At 41.4% G+C, this 16114-nt stretch overlaps 1 protein-coding gene across 3 annotated transcripts in view; it reads right to left on the reverse strand.

Annotated features, from left to right (window-relative positions):
- Window positions 1–1659: 1659 nt before the first annotated feature.
- Window positions 1660–16114, reverse strand: part of l(2)k10201 (lethal (2) k10201) — a 62860-nt gene continuing 48405 nt past the window's right edge. For 2 of the 3 annotated variants that reach the window (XM_068378615.1, XM_068378616.1), the window contains exons 3-4: window positions 11924–12125; window positions 1661–2644 (exon numbers count right to left, since the gene is read on the reverse strand). In XM_068378615.1, the coding sequence (XP_068234716.1) occupies window positions 2201–2644; window positions 11924–12125 (646 nt within the window). In that variant the 3' untranslated portion in view covers window positions 1661–2200. Of the gene's footprint in view, window positions 2645–11923; window positions 12126–16114 lie in introns of all 3 variants that reach the window. The other variant, XM_068378617.1, reaches the window with a different exon arrangement.

Raw genomic sequence — 16114 nt, forward strand, 5'->3', positions numbered from 1 at the left:
TTGACTTTTGTAGCTGAAAGTCATACGCTTGGGATTCAGGTTAGGTCTACCCTAGTGCAAAATTTAACAGAATTAAACTTATAAACAGTTGCTTCGATCCAATTAAGTTTGTACGTTGAGGACCTTGATTTGGTTACTTTGTACTTCTTGATGAATTCTATTTGAGGAATATCTCAAAGATACAGTTTAATATAAAAAGCAAATTGGTATATGGCATTTAATTCATCCCAAAAAAATTATTACGAGTACAGCTTTGTTGCTTGATAGAATTTAACAGGGTGAATGTAGTTTATCGGGACAGGGCGATACCTTTCTTATTAATAGCTCAATCCTTTTTCCTTATGGGGAAGATGTGCTTTACTATGATCCGATATACCATAATATGAAGTTACCTTATATTTTCTAAGTTCAGCCCAAGAAGGGGGTCTGGGGGCTTGCCCCCGGCTGGGGGTTGTGACCTGGGAACTACTAGGTTCGGTTAGGCTGGGTTTGTGGGGTTTGTATGATAGTGACAGTGGTTGGGGGGTTGCAGGGGGGCATTAACACCCCCCCCCACCCCCGTTAGGTCATTAGGAAGGTATGAACACGGCTTGTAGGTCAGGTTAGGAGGGGAAGTTTGGGTTAGTTGTTGTCCATTTTTCTCGGCGTGTCCCCATGAACTACAAAGGCTCCAAATTTAACTTTAATCCTTTGCTTTTCAGTGATGGAAAATGCTATAAAATACTGAACACAATTGATGAACACATTAATGCATTATGACATTAATATCAGGTTCATGTATATAAACACTTGATCATACCATACTAATTATTCAAGCCTATGCTACAAAATTTCCATGTAATTCTATAGGAAATACCATATACTATATAAAAATAAAATCAGCTATATTGAAAATACTATACTGTAGATAGCACAAAAAGTTAAAATATGTGTAACAAAATTTATATGGCCATATGTTGATTGTTTTTTTCTATGACAATGAACTACTTTTATTTTTATAAAGTGGGAAAGTAATGCTAACTGTACTGTACTTGATTTGATTTCAAAGTAATATCAGTAAGGTATACTGCAGAAGCAACCCGACCAATCTCTGCTAATAGATGAATCCTCGATTTTCTAAATAGTAACACGTCCCTGATTTATACATGATATCTCTCGGGATATTCGCTCCGGAGATCAGAACTCTATTGATACCTATAAGGTAAAATTTCTCTAGTATATCACCCGCAGAAATATCCTAAGTAGAAGCTGCCAATGAGGAACTTCCATCAAGACGACATGGGTCGATCCAAAATAAGTAGCCATTGTTCATTGTTCATTAAAACAAGGCATAGGTAACCTTGGTGTTCTACCCTCAATATACATTTCATCAGAAGACATGCATATGCTGCTTATTATATTTCTTTTTTAATTATTGTTAACCCTTTTACCCCCAATGGACGTACTGGTACGTTTCACAAAACTCATCCCTTTACTCTCATGGACGTACTGGTACGTCCTTGCAAAAAACTGCTATTTACATTTTTTTGGGGCATATTTTTGATAACTTTATGAGAAACTTCAGGCATTTTCCAAAAGAATGAGACCAACCTGACCTCTCTATGACAAAAATTAAGGCTGTTAGAGCAATTTGGAAAATATATATGGCAAAATGTGCTTGAAAAAAAAAAAAATGCCGGGGGGTTAAGGGTTGGAAAGTTCCAAATAGCCTGGGGGTAAAAGGGTTAAGGGATGGATATCTAATTGTAAAGTTTAATCCGCAACATGAAAAGCAATTACACAGAATTCCATGGGTGCTAGCAAAAATTTTTATTTGAATTTCAAAGGGAAATCATTCTGCTTTTAACTTGAACATAAGAAACAAAAAGGCCTAGTACCATCATAAAAATTAATGAAATCTATAAGACTAGTATAGAGAAATACATTTTAAAACTGTAATGTACATAAATTTTCATTGGCCACATAATTCGAAATGTTTCAAGTTAAGTTGTATTTTACTAACAGTGAGATAATTATTTAAATAATGTCATCCATGAACATAAGGCACCATAATACACATTTTCACAAATTTTCTACAAACCATACACAATATAAAACTTAGAAAAAATGATTCATTCCTCTTGCTTGGCTGAACTAAACATATTTTAGCAAAACAGGTTAGCAACCAGTTTATACACTATGAGAAAAACACAGTAGAGTCTCATGCATCCTGCACATCAGACACATCGTCGATTAATGCTTTCTCAACGTCCGTCATGTCTATTTTCCCTTCCTCTCTTTTTCTTGGTCCTTTTTGATAAAAAGTATTTGGCACCCTATTTTTCCCTCTATTACTTCTACCTCTGATCCGAGGAAACCCGCGAGGAATACCAGTACCAAACGTGAGATTACTCGGCAATGAAACTCTCTTATTTATAAAAGATGTGCTTTTCTCTTGAGTATCTAAATCCATTTCCTCATACTCCACTGATGATGAGAACCCCTTCTTTTCTTTTTCCTTGCTTTTCTTTGGCACTTTACCAATCTTCCTCCATGAGAGATCATATCGGAAATCAGTAGGAAATTTGTGAACATCTATGCAGTGGCCTTTTCGTTCCTTCTGGTCTAGGAAAACTTCTGTGCATGTCTCTAAAAGGCAGCGATACTGTTGAGAAAAACATTCCAATTAATTACTGAAAAAAAAAACTTAGTAAAGTCCTTATTACCTGGATGCCTTGGGATATGGGGGAGGGGTAAGATTTATGGATAAGTGAAAATTATGAATACAGTAGTTCAAATTAGTTCATTAGCCTTATAGTAAACCTGAAAATATATCCAGTGCTCAGACTTCTATGAAATTTCATAACTAGCTTAATTGCAAGCTATACTATTTACACTAAGTCCTTGGGTTACGACGATATCGAATAAAAAATTTATGCGGATATGACTCATCTCCCATAAATTATTAAGAAAACATGTTCCGACTTCCGATGCTTACATCGTAAGCAAAACAGAGTACAGTATGTTGTTTTTAATTGTGCTCTCTGTGCTTTTCTGGCAATTTTTCCATGTAACTTTCAACTCTTCTACATGGCTACAAAGATGGCATAGCTGGGAAGAAAAGGAAAGCCATTACCTTGGATATGAAAGTAAACATTGTGAAATGAGCAATAAAAGAGAAAAACAACAAACATTGGCCACATACTCCAACGAAGCCATTCGACCTGGATTCACATGTTCTTGTTCATGTAACCTCCCAACACTGAAACTAGATTGAAGGAGTTAAGAGATGGGAAATCACTACTGCAGCATTATTGGATACCTATTCCTCCACTCCCCAGACAGACAGTACTCAACGGCAGTCATCACACAAAGCAGTAGGTGATCTACATCACTCATAGAAGATTAACTAGGTAAAATAATCCCATGTCAAGTGTCTAAATTAATAAAATTTTCCTAACATCCAATTGGGCTTCTACAGCATCACGTAAGTACGTCCTCAGGATACAACAAGGATCCGTTCCTACGATATTTTGTAACTCAGACCTAATGTAAATGAGAACACACCTAAATATAGTACTGTACCATACAAGGTCTGAAGACACTCACCTATGCTAATCCAGTACTGTAGTAAAGTTATAATCTAGGACATAAATACACGCTTTACAACATGGAAACATAACTGTAGGACTTAAAAAGGGATTTTGACAAAGGAAAAATCTATTTCCGGGGCGACCTGTGACGGCCGGTGAAAAGAAGTCCTTCTTTACACTTTTCTAATATAAATCTTCCAAATATACTAGAGAAAGATAAAAGCATGGAATGCAGAGGTTACTACCCTCGCGCGATCACCTTGTGGGAAACAAATGACCGCTGCCTAAGTGGAGTTGACTAGTACCCTAAATAAATCTTTGTATATTATTTTTACATGGTTTCTATTACAGTACGTTACAAAGGTAATTGTACATTACTAACACTGCTTCATTACAAGGTAAGGACTCATAAGGCATAAGTCATTGCCACGCTACGCTACGAATAAGTAACAACAAAACACTGATGTTCCTAACTAACAATACTCACTGATAATGTAGATGATATTACTGTAACAAGTAAACAGTACTATCACTACAGTACAGTTTAACTAGCTAGGGTGAGATGACATATCACTCGTAAGTGATTGCTGTATTCGCGAAGACCAGCTCTCAACCTTACCAGCTAGTCACCTAATACTGTACGTAGCCAGTAACTACATACAGTAAAGTATTTCATATATTATACTATACTGTAAATACACTGTTATTATTATTATTATTATTATTACTTACTAAGCTACAACCCTAGTTGGAAAAGCAGTATGCTATAAGCCCAGGGGCTCCAACAGGGAAAATAGCTCAGTGCGGAAAGGAAAAAAGAAAAATAAAATATTCTAAGAAGAGTAACAACAATAAATATCTCCTATATAAACTATAAAAACTTTAACAAAACAAGAGGAAGAGAAATAAGATAGGAGAGTGTGCTCGAGTGTACCCTCAAGCAAGAGAACTCTAACCCAAGACAGTGAAAGGCCATGGTACAGAGGCTATGGCACTACCCAAGACTAGAGAACAGTGGTTTGATTTTGGAGTGTCCTTCTCCTAGAAGAGCTGCTTACCATAGCTAAAGAGTCTCTTCTACCCTTACCAAGAGGAAAGTGGCACTGAACAAGTACAGCGCAGTAACCCCTTGGGTGATGAAGAATTGTTTGGTAATCTGTGTTGTCAGGTGTATGAGGATAGAGGAGAATATGTAAAGAATATGCCAGACTATTCAGTGTGTATGTAGGCAAAGGGAAAATGAACCGTAACCAGAGAGGAGGATCCAATGTAGTACTGTCTGGCCAGTCAAAAGACCCCATAACTCTCTAGCGGTAGTATCTCAACGGGTGGCTGGTGCCCTGTTAATCCTTTTCAATGAAAGTATGAAAACTCTAACACAATTAACAGTCAAAATAAGATGAAAAAAGACAGTGCAGTTCATTTTCACCACTAAGTATACGAAGTTCTACGCACCAAAATTACATGACGTATTACGCAATCCTTAGGACACAATAGTAGCGTACAGTATATGTTAAGTATATATACTCCACATACACAGTACAGTGCGTAATAAATTCTTTTATAGTAGATACTTATCTCAACACTAACTGCTTGACAAACACTTGTGGGCCATTTACAGTACCTGTAGTAGTTTTATGGGTATAAGATAGTAATATTAGTCATACAAACCATTAATGCTAGTACTCTGATTTTGATTTTGTCAAACAAGCTGCAATTGCAAAATATGTAGTACAGTAAATGTTGGGTAAATCTTACTTAATGCTATCATATAGGAATGAACATCTTATAAGTACCCTAATTCACTTGCATAAGTAATATTCTCAACATAGATATACCATTCTCTCAATGTTCACTAAGCAAATGGTTCAAATCAGTACTGTATATGAGTGACAAATATTTATGCAGTACAGTACATCAAGTATTTATGCACCAAAGTCATCATGTTTTGGCACAATCTGATGTCAGAACTTTCAATTCAAGATTGTCTTTCTTACATTCTGATCTTGATGGGAGTCCATTTTAAAGGTAGAGGTCAAAACAACCGGAGAGTCTATTCCAAATGTAGAGGTAAAAGCAGATAATCAACTTGGGGTAAAAGACAATACAATGGGTGAAGTACCAATGCAGAAACCCCTTTTATTTCTCTTGTTTCTCTTCCTCGATGCAAAGCTGTGTTTTTTTCTTTAACCTACTTCTTCATGAATGAGTTTAAAACTTTATCAAGCTTTCCCTCTCAGATCAGCCAAAAGACCAAAGGAATTGACCAATTCCATTATAGCTCTACTACCACCGTACGTCCTGCATGTCGTAGAGAGTGACTAAAAGGATAGCTGCTACCTTGCAGTCTTGCTTTTTAGCAAATGACTAGGTCCACTGCCAATATCTATGGAAACTGCTGCCTTGAAGATGGAGTATTTAGCCCAAGGTTAGGCTCACCGCATACAACAAGACCTCATCAAACCCCTAATCTGGGCGCTCTCAAGAAATGACTTTGACCACCCGCCAAATCAACCAGGATGCGAAAGGCTTCTTAGCCTTCCGGACAACCCATAAAAACAACATTAAAACATTTCAACAGACAGATTAAAAGGGTATGGAATTAGGGAATTGTAGTGGTTGAGCCCTCACCCACTACTGCACTCGCTGCTACGAATGGTCCCAGTGTGTAGCAGTTCTCGTAAAGAGACTGGACATCTTTCAAGTAAAATGACGCGAACACTGACTTGCTTCTCCAATAGGTTGCGTCCATGATACTTTGCAGAGATCTATTTTGCTTAAAGGCCACGGAAGTTGCTACAGCTCTAACCTCGTGCGTCTTAACCTTAAGCAAAGATCGGTCTTCCTCACTCAAGTGTGAATGAGCTTCTCGTATTAACAATCTGATAAAATATGACAAAGCATTCTTTGACATAGGCAAGGATGGTTTCTTAACCGAACACCATAACGTTTCAGATTGGCCTCGTAAAGGTTTAGTACGAGCTAAGTAGAACTTAAGAGCTCTAACAGGGCATAAGACTCTTTCTAGTTCATTGCCTACGATCTCCAATAAGCTAGGAATATCGAAAGATTTAGGCCAAGGACGAGAAGGTAGCTCATTTTTGGCTAGGAAACTAAGTTGCAGAGAACAAGTAGCTTTTTCTGACGAAAACCCGATGTTCTTGCTGAAGGCATGAAGCTCACTGACTCTTTTAGCCGAGGCTAAGCATACCAGGAAAAGAGTCTTAAGAGTGAGATCTTTCAGGGAGGCTGACTGTAAAGGCTCAAACCTGTCTGACATGAGGAATCTTAGGACCACGTCTAAATTCCACCCAGGAGTAGCCAAACGACGCTCCTTAGAGGTCTCGAAAGACTTAAGGAGGTCTTGCAGATCTTTATTGTTGGAAAGATCTAAGCCTCTATGCCGGAAGACCGAGGCCAACATGCTTCTGTAGCCCTTGATAGTAGGAGCTGAAAGGGATCGTACTTTTCTCAGGTATAATAGAAAATCAGCTATTTGGGCTACAGAGGTACTGGTCGAGGATACGGAAACTGACTTGCACCAGTCTCGGAAGACTTCCCACTTCGATTGGTAAACTCTAATGGTAGACGCTCTCCTTGCTCTGGCTGCCTCCTTCGAAAAGCCTCTAGCTCTCGAGAGTCTTTCGATAGTCTGAAGGCAGTCAGACGAAGAGCGTGGAGGCTTTGGTGTACAGTACCTTCTTTACGTGTGGTTGACGTAGAAGGTCTACTCTTAGAGGAAGACTTCTGGGAACGTCTACTAGCCATCGAAGTACCTCGGTGAACCATTCTCTCGCGGGCCAGAGGGGAGCAACTAACGTCAACCTTGTCCCTTCGTGAGAGGCGAATTTCTGCAGTACCTTGTTGACAATCTTGAATGGTGGGAATGCGTAAAGATCTAGATGTGACCAATCTAGGAGGAAGGCATCTATATGTATTGCTGCTGGGTCCGGGACTGGAGAGCAATAGATTGGAAGCCTCTTGGTCAGCGAGGTTGCAAAGAGATCTATGGTGGGTTGACCCCAAGTCGTCCAAAGTCTCTTGCACACATCCTTGTGGAGGGTCCATTCGGTTGGAATTACTTGACCTTTCCGACTGAGACAATCTGCTAGGACGTTCAAGTCGCCCTGGATGAACCTCGTTACTAGGGAGATGCCTCGATCTTTTGACCAGATGAGCAGGTCCCTTGCGATCTCGTACAAAGTCAGTGAGTGGGTACCTCCCTGTTTGGAAATGTACGCCAAGGCCGTGGTGTTGTCCGAGTTTACCTCCACCACCTTGCCTCGAAGGAGATTCTCGAAGCTTATCAAGGCCAGATGAACCGCCAAAAGCTCCTTGCTGTTGATATGCATGCTCCTCTGACTCGAGTTCCACAGACCTGAGCATTCCCGACCGTCCAGCGTCGCGCCCCAGCCCAAGTCCGATGCGTCCGAGAAGAGAACGTGGTTGGGTATCTGAACTGCCAGGGGAAGACCCTCTCATAGGCTGATATTGTCCTTCCACCAAGTCAGACAAGACTTTATCTTTTCGGAAATCGGGATCGAGACCGCCTCTAGCGTCTTGTCCTTTTTCCAGTGAAAAGCCAGATGGAATTGAAGAGGACGGAGGTGTAGTCTTCCTAGCGAGACAAATTGCTCCAGGGATGACAGCGTCCCTACCAGACTCATCCACAGCCTGACTGAGCAGCGTTCTTTCTTCAGCATCTTCTGGATGGAGAGCAGGGCTTGATCTATTCTGGGGGCCGACGGAAAAGCCCGAAAAACTTGACTGTGAATCTCCATCCCTAAATACAGAATAGTTTGGGATGGGACCAGCTGTGACTTTTCCAAATTGACTAGGAGTCCCAATTCCTTGGTCAGATCTAGAGTCCAATTGAGATCCTTCAAACAGCGATGACTGGAAGAGGCTCTGAGAAGCCAGTCGTCCAAGTACAAGGAGGCTCTGATCTCCGATAGCTCGAAACTGGTACCCCACATTCCTGTAAACAAACCTCAGAAACGGTTGGGAATCCGGGTGTATAGGAATGTGGAAGTATGCCTCCTGAAGGTCGAGAGGGACCATCCAGTCGCCTTCCAAAAATGCTGTCAAGACAGCCTGGTAGACTTCATCGTGAAGTTTGTCTTGACAATGAATACATTGAGCGCACTTGCCTCTTACGTACTCCTGCAGTGAACATGGCTGCCAAATCATGGAGCCATCCCTGAGGGACTTGTCCCTGCAGAGAACGTGGCTGTCAGATCATTGGAGCCATCCCTGAAAGCCTTGTTTATGCATGACATAATTGTACAGCAAAACTTCAAACGCTCGAAAACAGCTGTGAAGTTGACCTGTAAAATCTTGGAGCGTCTCCTGGCCAGGCGCCAGGGAGAGTCTACGAGATTTGAGAAGTCTATCTGGGCAGAGGCAGGAACTCCCAAGCCGAGAACTTCTCTCGTGTCATATCAGACTCTATAAGCCAGTTTAAAAGAAGGGAAAGCAAAGGCTGTATCCCCCAAACTCCTCCTGGTGATAAACCAGTCGCCTAGCAAACGTAAAGCTCTCTAGGAGAGCGAGAGAGCACTAGCTTATAAAACAACGGCTTCGAAGTAGCTAGGCCTAGTGTAAGCTCTGACGTTTAGGCGAACGAGGAGCAGCAGTTACAAAAAGATCCGGACAAAGATCCTTAAAAGTCAGCATGATTTATTTAAAGTCCATAGAGGGCTAAGCAGCTTTAGGCTCCTCTCCGTCTGACAGAGTCCTCAAGGGAATATCAGTAGGAGGGGGAACAGCAGCTTCCTCATCTAAAGGAACCTTGTCCGATAATATCTTAGTCTCAAGCAAGGGAGAGACCTACCGTGGTGGCAATGCTTTACAAGCAGAGTCCACACGCACTGGTGCATTAGTAGCGGACCAGGACGCAACGTCATGTAACTGCTTGACAGTCTGTGAACAGTCAACAACAACAGGTGCGAGAGACCAGGACGCAACGTCATGTAACTGCTTGACAGTCTGTGAACTGTCAACAACAACAGGTGCGTGAGGACGCACAGCGTCCACTCGAGACTGCTTTGACCGCCTAGACTGAGCAGTCAAAACAACTCTAGAATGCGGAGGTTGACGCACAGCGTCAAAACAAGTCAACTCCGATTGTTAGCGAACATCCTGAATGTCAACAGGAGCATCAGCAAGTGGCCTAACGTCCAAATGTGGCTGAAAATCCACACGAGACCGCATCGAGTGTGGTTCTAAACAACCTGACTGACGTGACTTAGCTACGCCAACGTCAACAGGACGCACAAAGGAACGTTAGGTTGGCTGAAAGCCAGGATCTCGATGAGATAAACGGCTAGGCTCAACGGACTAATCGGCAGAATAGTCTTCCATAAGGGAGGCAAGCTTATTCTGCATGTCTTGCCGTACAACCCATTTAGGATCAACGGAAAAGGTTGCGGTAAGAGACGAGGGTAACGTCTGTGACCGCAAAACCTTGCCAACAAAAAGACTCTTGGAGTCTGTGTTACGCTTTTGTTAGGCGGCGAGCAGTCTTCCGATGACTGCATAGGGTCAGAGCTGTCCTAATGGCTACAACCAGGACGCTGGACCTGTCCTGAAAGGACTGACTTTCGCTTAAGGGCCTCGAAACCTTGTTTCAGGTTTCTTATGCGAAAAGCCTTCGGATGACGAGGAGAAAAACGTCTCTCTCGCCTTATGGTAGGGGTGATCTTGGTAAGATACACCCGATACCATAGAGGGAACGTCTGTTCGCTGATCAAGGCCTCTCGAACCCATAAGTCGTACGACATTACTTCTCCCCTGGGCTTGGGAGCTTGCAAGAGGTCCCGGACTAGGCGAACGACAGGCACGAACAGACGAACCCTCGGTCGCAACACTGATAACACTTTGCGCAATATCACTTTATCACTACGATTTTCTGTTTAGCACTTATTTCACTGAAATCGAAACTTTTACTGATTTCTACCTGAAGCACGCAATTCTAACCTCATCAAAGGGTAGTAATAGCGAAATCAGTCATATAATGCAAGCACATTAATACCAGCAAAAAACAGTAAACATATTTTAAGATAAAAAATTCAGTGGATGGGGAAGAGACTAAACACTAGTTCATTCAAAACTAAGTTTTCAATCTCTCACCGTACATTGCCTGGGGACGAGAATAAAAAACTAAAAACGTTTTATCCTTTCTCCCCGTACAGAGACTAGGGATGAGAGTAACTCGAGAACAACGTTACCCGCTTGAACGGAACGTTTTCTCCCCTCTCTCTCCCTCCGTCTCTATCTCTCTCTCTCTCTCTCTCTTGATTACGCACCTAAGAGAAGAGCCCACTTACGTTTCGTCAAAAAACATGTTATTTGACCAAAGGAAAAAAACTGAAAGGTTTTTCAATTAAAAAGTTCCTTTAAAATATAATTCAAAACATTTAAGCTTTGAAAGAAGAATGAACAAAACGTCAGAATCGATTTACTCTTTCTGCAAAGTGAAACCGTGATACTCTCTCTCTCTCTATCGTAACGATAGAGTGCAAACTGCGTAGCATAAATAAACTAAACGTTAGTTCATCTTTGAAACAGTACGAAGACTATTCAAAGAAAATCTTTCATAAAACATCTATTGAAAAATATCCATTTAAAAAGTTTTAAATCATTAGCTCTTTAAAAGCTATTTACGATTGAAAGGGCTCAACGTTGTTTAACTTCAGTTTCCAAGTTAGGACCGCCTACTCTCAGGAAGGTCGCATATAAACAAATCATTAAAATTTATTTTTATGTTTATTATAAATGGAAAGTTAATCGAAGAGGCCTAATAAAAGCGGTGAGATATAAAATATATAGAGGAAAATCTATAATTAATTTATAACGTGATAAGATAATTGCTAAAAGCCTAAACACACTTCCGTCTAAGGGAAGGGTCGGCCATTTAAAAGTCAAAGAAAGTCCATACTCTCTTTGTCATCAAAAAATTAAATCTATCCAAAAACGAGTTCAAGATTTAAGATGAAGATAAAACACCTGCACTGCAAAAGCTCAAACCAAATTAAAGTACTTCACCAAATATGATGGGAAAAACTCCAGGTTCTACAGCGAGTAAAAGTACGTCTTGTCGACACGTCGACAGAGAAGAAATTGAGTCTTTGTTTACATCGAGAGTGGTATCTGGCCGACAGTTGGCGCTGGTGGGCACACCCGCAACCTGTATAGCAATCGCTGGCGAGTTTTTATTGTATGTGTCTGTCGAGCAACAGAGTTGCAGCTATTATATATTCACCGGCTAAGTTAAATATTTAAAAATACAAAATTGTTCTATGTCTATTTTAAGCAAACATATTCGTGACCAAAACCAAATTCTGACATACCATTGGCTTCTTTTGTGCCATGACAAAAAAGTAGGAATCGTGCACCTCTTGAAGATGGAGATCCAAGAGGTGATCAGTGGGGAAGGAGTTGTGACATGACGAGCACATGAAGCTGTGACAACTGCGCTGATGAGCGGCATGTTCGGCGACCGTGTCAAAAGACTGCTTGCACTGAGGAATACTGCATATTATCGGACCATAACTGTAATGAATAAATAAAAGAATATTTTGGTGTTACAACACTTTTTATTTATCTGAGATATCTATTGGTAAAATGAGACTTTATAATATCTTAGTCAATCAAAATTTTTTTTGCAAGAAAGCTTGCTTTAAATAAAACAAAATTTGGAAAGTAAAAAAAAAAATTACAGTACACTATAGGTATTACTGTTATTACTAACATCATTATTACTAGCTAAGCTACAACCCTAGTTGGAAAAGAAGGATGTTATAAGCCCAATGGCTCAAACAGGAAAAAACAGCCTAGAGAGGAAAGGAAATAAAAAAATAAATACACTATAAGAGAAGTAATGAACAATGTAAAATATTTTGAGAACAGTAAAAACATTAGAATAGATTTTTCATGTATAAACTATAAAGATAGACTTATGTCAGACTGTATTGACTGTCATCTCATGGACAAACCTATATTTACTATTGCCTTAAATGCAAGGCATGCCAGAGACAGTGATAAAAAAGTAATTAAAATGAAAGAAGTGGTGCAATATCTCACTGCTCCTTTGTTCTGGGAAGCGGTACATGGATGTGCTATGCACACCAGCAGCATGGGTCAGTAATGAAGTATCATAATTACCTATAATCTATTTTACTATTATTATTGTTATATTTACATGGATCAGCTGTGAGAAGGTGCAGCCTATCACGCCTGTGGGCAGAGCATGTTAAATATTTTGGACTGCACCCAGTCTCTTTCCTTAGAATATCCTGCTTAAAGGCAGTGAAATCCTTCAATCAAACTCTAAAGTTTACCACATGTTATAAAGACTGGACTCCATGACCATTGAATAGGCAACAGAAAAGGGGGACCACCTGCTTGACCTAATCCAGTGGGTCAAACTGCAGAGAAGTAGCAACACTACCCTCTGGAATAAAAAACCTTTTCTGCCTGGTGAACAAAGAGGGCAAGAACCTTCTAGATCTGCAGGACCAAGGCTAATTTTAAGATCTACATGTTTGCGAGTCCACCTAGCCCAGAACCATTTTATCTACCTCCGACCACAGAATTCTGTAAAAGGGCCTTAAAACCAAGAGACATGCTGTAGAACTTTTCAGGCAAAGACACCGTGGTTGCCTCTCCTAGGTCTTCGTGCTGAAGACTTGGTTCAATAACTTCCAAGAGAACTTAGGGTTCTCTGCCTCTAAGAGCACCGGCCTGCTCTTCAGGGTTTTGAAACTCCAGCCTTGTTCAGTTGTTGGACACACAGTGCAGCTAGGATCAATCGAGAACTGGTATGAGGCTACGCTTCCTTCCCCGTGTATGTGGAGGGATAGCCATCAGGTCATGTTAACCCTTCCCTTAATGTGCCTGTTGACCTAAAAGACAAGGAAAAGGGTGAGATAATACAGTACTCCACTGCCCAATCAAGAACGGTGATGGTGAGCTCAAATGATGTACTTTTACCTGGCCTCTGGTGTCTGCACTTGCAACACTTAGCCCAAGTACCGGTAGACCAATCCCGCGGGGCCAGGCAACAGATGAGAACTTTCATCTATTTCCAGAGGAAGAAAGCAATTGCTGGAAGACAAACATTACTTCTTGCAAGAGAGTCTTACCTTTAAGCTTTTCCTTCGTCTTCTTCCAGCGGTAAGAAGTGTTCAAAGAGGAGGAGGAGGGGCAAGGAAGAAGTCAGAACTGGTAGAGGAGGAAAAATAAGAGGAGGAGGAGGAGAAGAGGGAAGATTCAGATAAGGACCAAGGTCGCTTCTTTCCCTTGCCAGACAAACCCTTCTTTACTACAACCAGAGGCATCAAGGTCTGTAGAGCTAAAGAAAAATGTTATTTTCATTAGTAAAATAAATTTTTGAATATACTTACCCGATAATCATGTAGCTGTCAACTCCGTTGCCCGACAGAATTCTACGGGAGGGATACGCCAGCTATCACTATACTAGAAGGGGGTGTACTCACAAGCGCCACCTGTGGCCAGGTACTACAGTACTTGTTGTTGACGCCACCTCACTTTTTCCTCGGTCCACTGGTTCTCTATGGGGAGGAAGGGTGGGTCAATTAAATCATGATTATCGGGTAAGTATATTCAAAAATTTATTTTACTAATGAAAATAACATTTTTCAATATTAAACTTACCCGATAATCATGTAGCTGATTCACACCCAGGGGGGTGGGTGAAAAACCAGTGTACAAGACTAAAGGATAGCTAAGTATCCCGTATTTCATATAATCAGTTATCCACAATAACAATGAAATAATAAGTACCTGGTAAGGAAGTCGACTTGAACCGTTACTCTGCCTTTAATAAGATCGTCTTCCTTACTGAGCGCAGCGTTCCTCTTGGAAGGCTGAATCAACTCAAAGGTGCTAAAGTATCAAGGGCTGCAACCCATACTAAAGGACCTCATCACAACCTTTAACCTCGGCGCTTCTCAAGAAAGAATTGACCACCCGCCAAATCAACAAGGATGTGGAAGGCTTCTTAGCCGACCGTACAACCCATAAAAAGTATTCAAGAGAAAGGTTAAAAGGTTATGGGATTATGGGAATGTAGTGGCTGAGCCCTCGCCTACTACTGCATTCGTTGCTACGAATGGTCCCAGGGTGTAGCAGTACTCGTAAAGAGACTGGACATCTTTGAGATAGAATGATGCGAACACTGACTTGCTTCTCCAATAGGTTGCATCCATAACACTCTGCAGAGAATGGCTCTGTTTGAAGGCCACTGAAGTAGCCACAGCTCCCACTTCATGTGTCCTTACCTTCAGCAAAGCAAGGTCTTCTTCCTTCAGATGAGAATGTGTTTCTCTAATCAGAAGCCTGAATAGTAAGAAACTGAGTTCTTAGAACTTGGAAAAGAAGGTTTCTTGATAGCACACTATAAGGCTTCTGATTGTCCTCGTAAAGGTTAAGACCTTTTTAGATAGTACCTAAGAGCTCTAAATGGGCAAAGTACTCTCTCCAGTTCATTCCCCACCAAGTTGGACAGGCTTGGGATCTCGAACGACTTAGGCCAAGGACGTGAAGGAAGCTCGTTTAGCAAAAACCGAGCTGCAAGGAACATGTAGCCGTTTCAGATGTGAAAACAATGATCCTGCTGAAGGCGTGGATCTCACTTACTCTTTTAGCTGTTGTCAAGCACACGAGGAAAAGAGTTTTTAATGTGAGGTCCTAAAAAGAGGCTGATTGGAGAGGTTCAAATCTTAATGATATAAGGAACCTTAGGACCACGTCTAGATTCCAGCCTGGAGTGGACAATCGACGTTCCTTTGAGGTCTCAAAAGACCTAGGGAGGTCCTGTAGATCTTTGTTGGTGGAAAGATCCAAGCCTCTGTGGCGGAAAACCGCTGCCAACATACTTCTGTAACCCTTGATCGTAGGAGCTGAAAGGGATCTTACTTTCCTTAGATATAACAGGAAGTCAGCAATCTGGGTTACAGTGGTACTGGTTGAGGAAACTGCATTGGTCTTGTACCAGCTACGGAAGACTTCCCCTTGAGACTGATAGATTCTGAGAGTGGATGTTCTCCTTGCTTTGGCAATCGCTCTGGCTGCCTCCTTCGAAAAGCCCCTAGCTCTTGAGAGTCTTTCGAAAGTCTGAAGGCAGTCAGACGAAGAGCGTGGAGGATTGGGTGTACCTTCTTTACGTGAGGTAGACGTAGAAGGTTCACTCCTAGAGGAAGAGTCCTGGGAATGTCGACCAGCCATTGCAGTACCTCAAAGAACCATTCTCTCGCGGGCCAGAGCGGAGCCAACCAACGTCAGCCGTGTCCCTTTGCGAGAGGAGAACTTCTGAAGTACCCTGTTGACAATCTTGAACGGCGGGAATGCATACAGGTCGAGATGGAACCAATCCAGCAGAAAAGCATCCACGTGAACTGCTGCTGGGTCTGGAATCGGAGAACAATACAACAGGAGTCTCTAGGTTATCGAGGTAGCGAACAGATCTATGGTTGGCTGACCCCACAGGGCCCAAAGTCTGCTGCAAACATTCTTGTGAA

The sequence above is a fragment of the Palaemon carinicauda genome, chromosome 8 (assembly GCF_036898095.1).
Source record: "Palaemon carinicauda isolate YSFRI2023 chromosome 8, ASM3689809v2, whole genome shotgun sequence".
Lineage (NCBI taxonomy): Eukaryota > Metazoa > Arthropoda > Malacostraca > Decapoda > Palaemonidae > Palaemon > Palaemon carinicauda.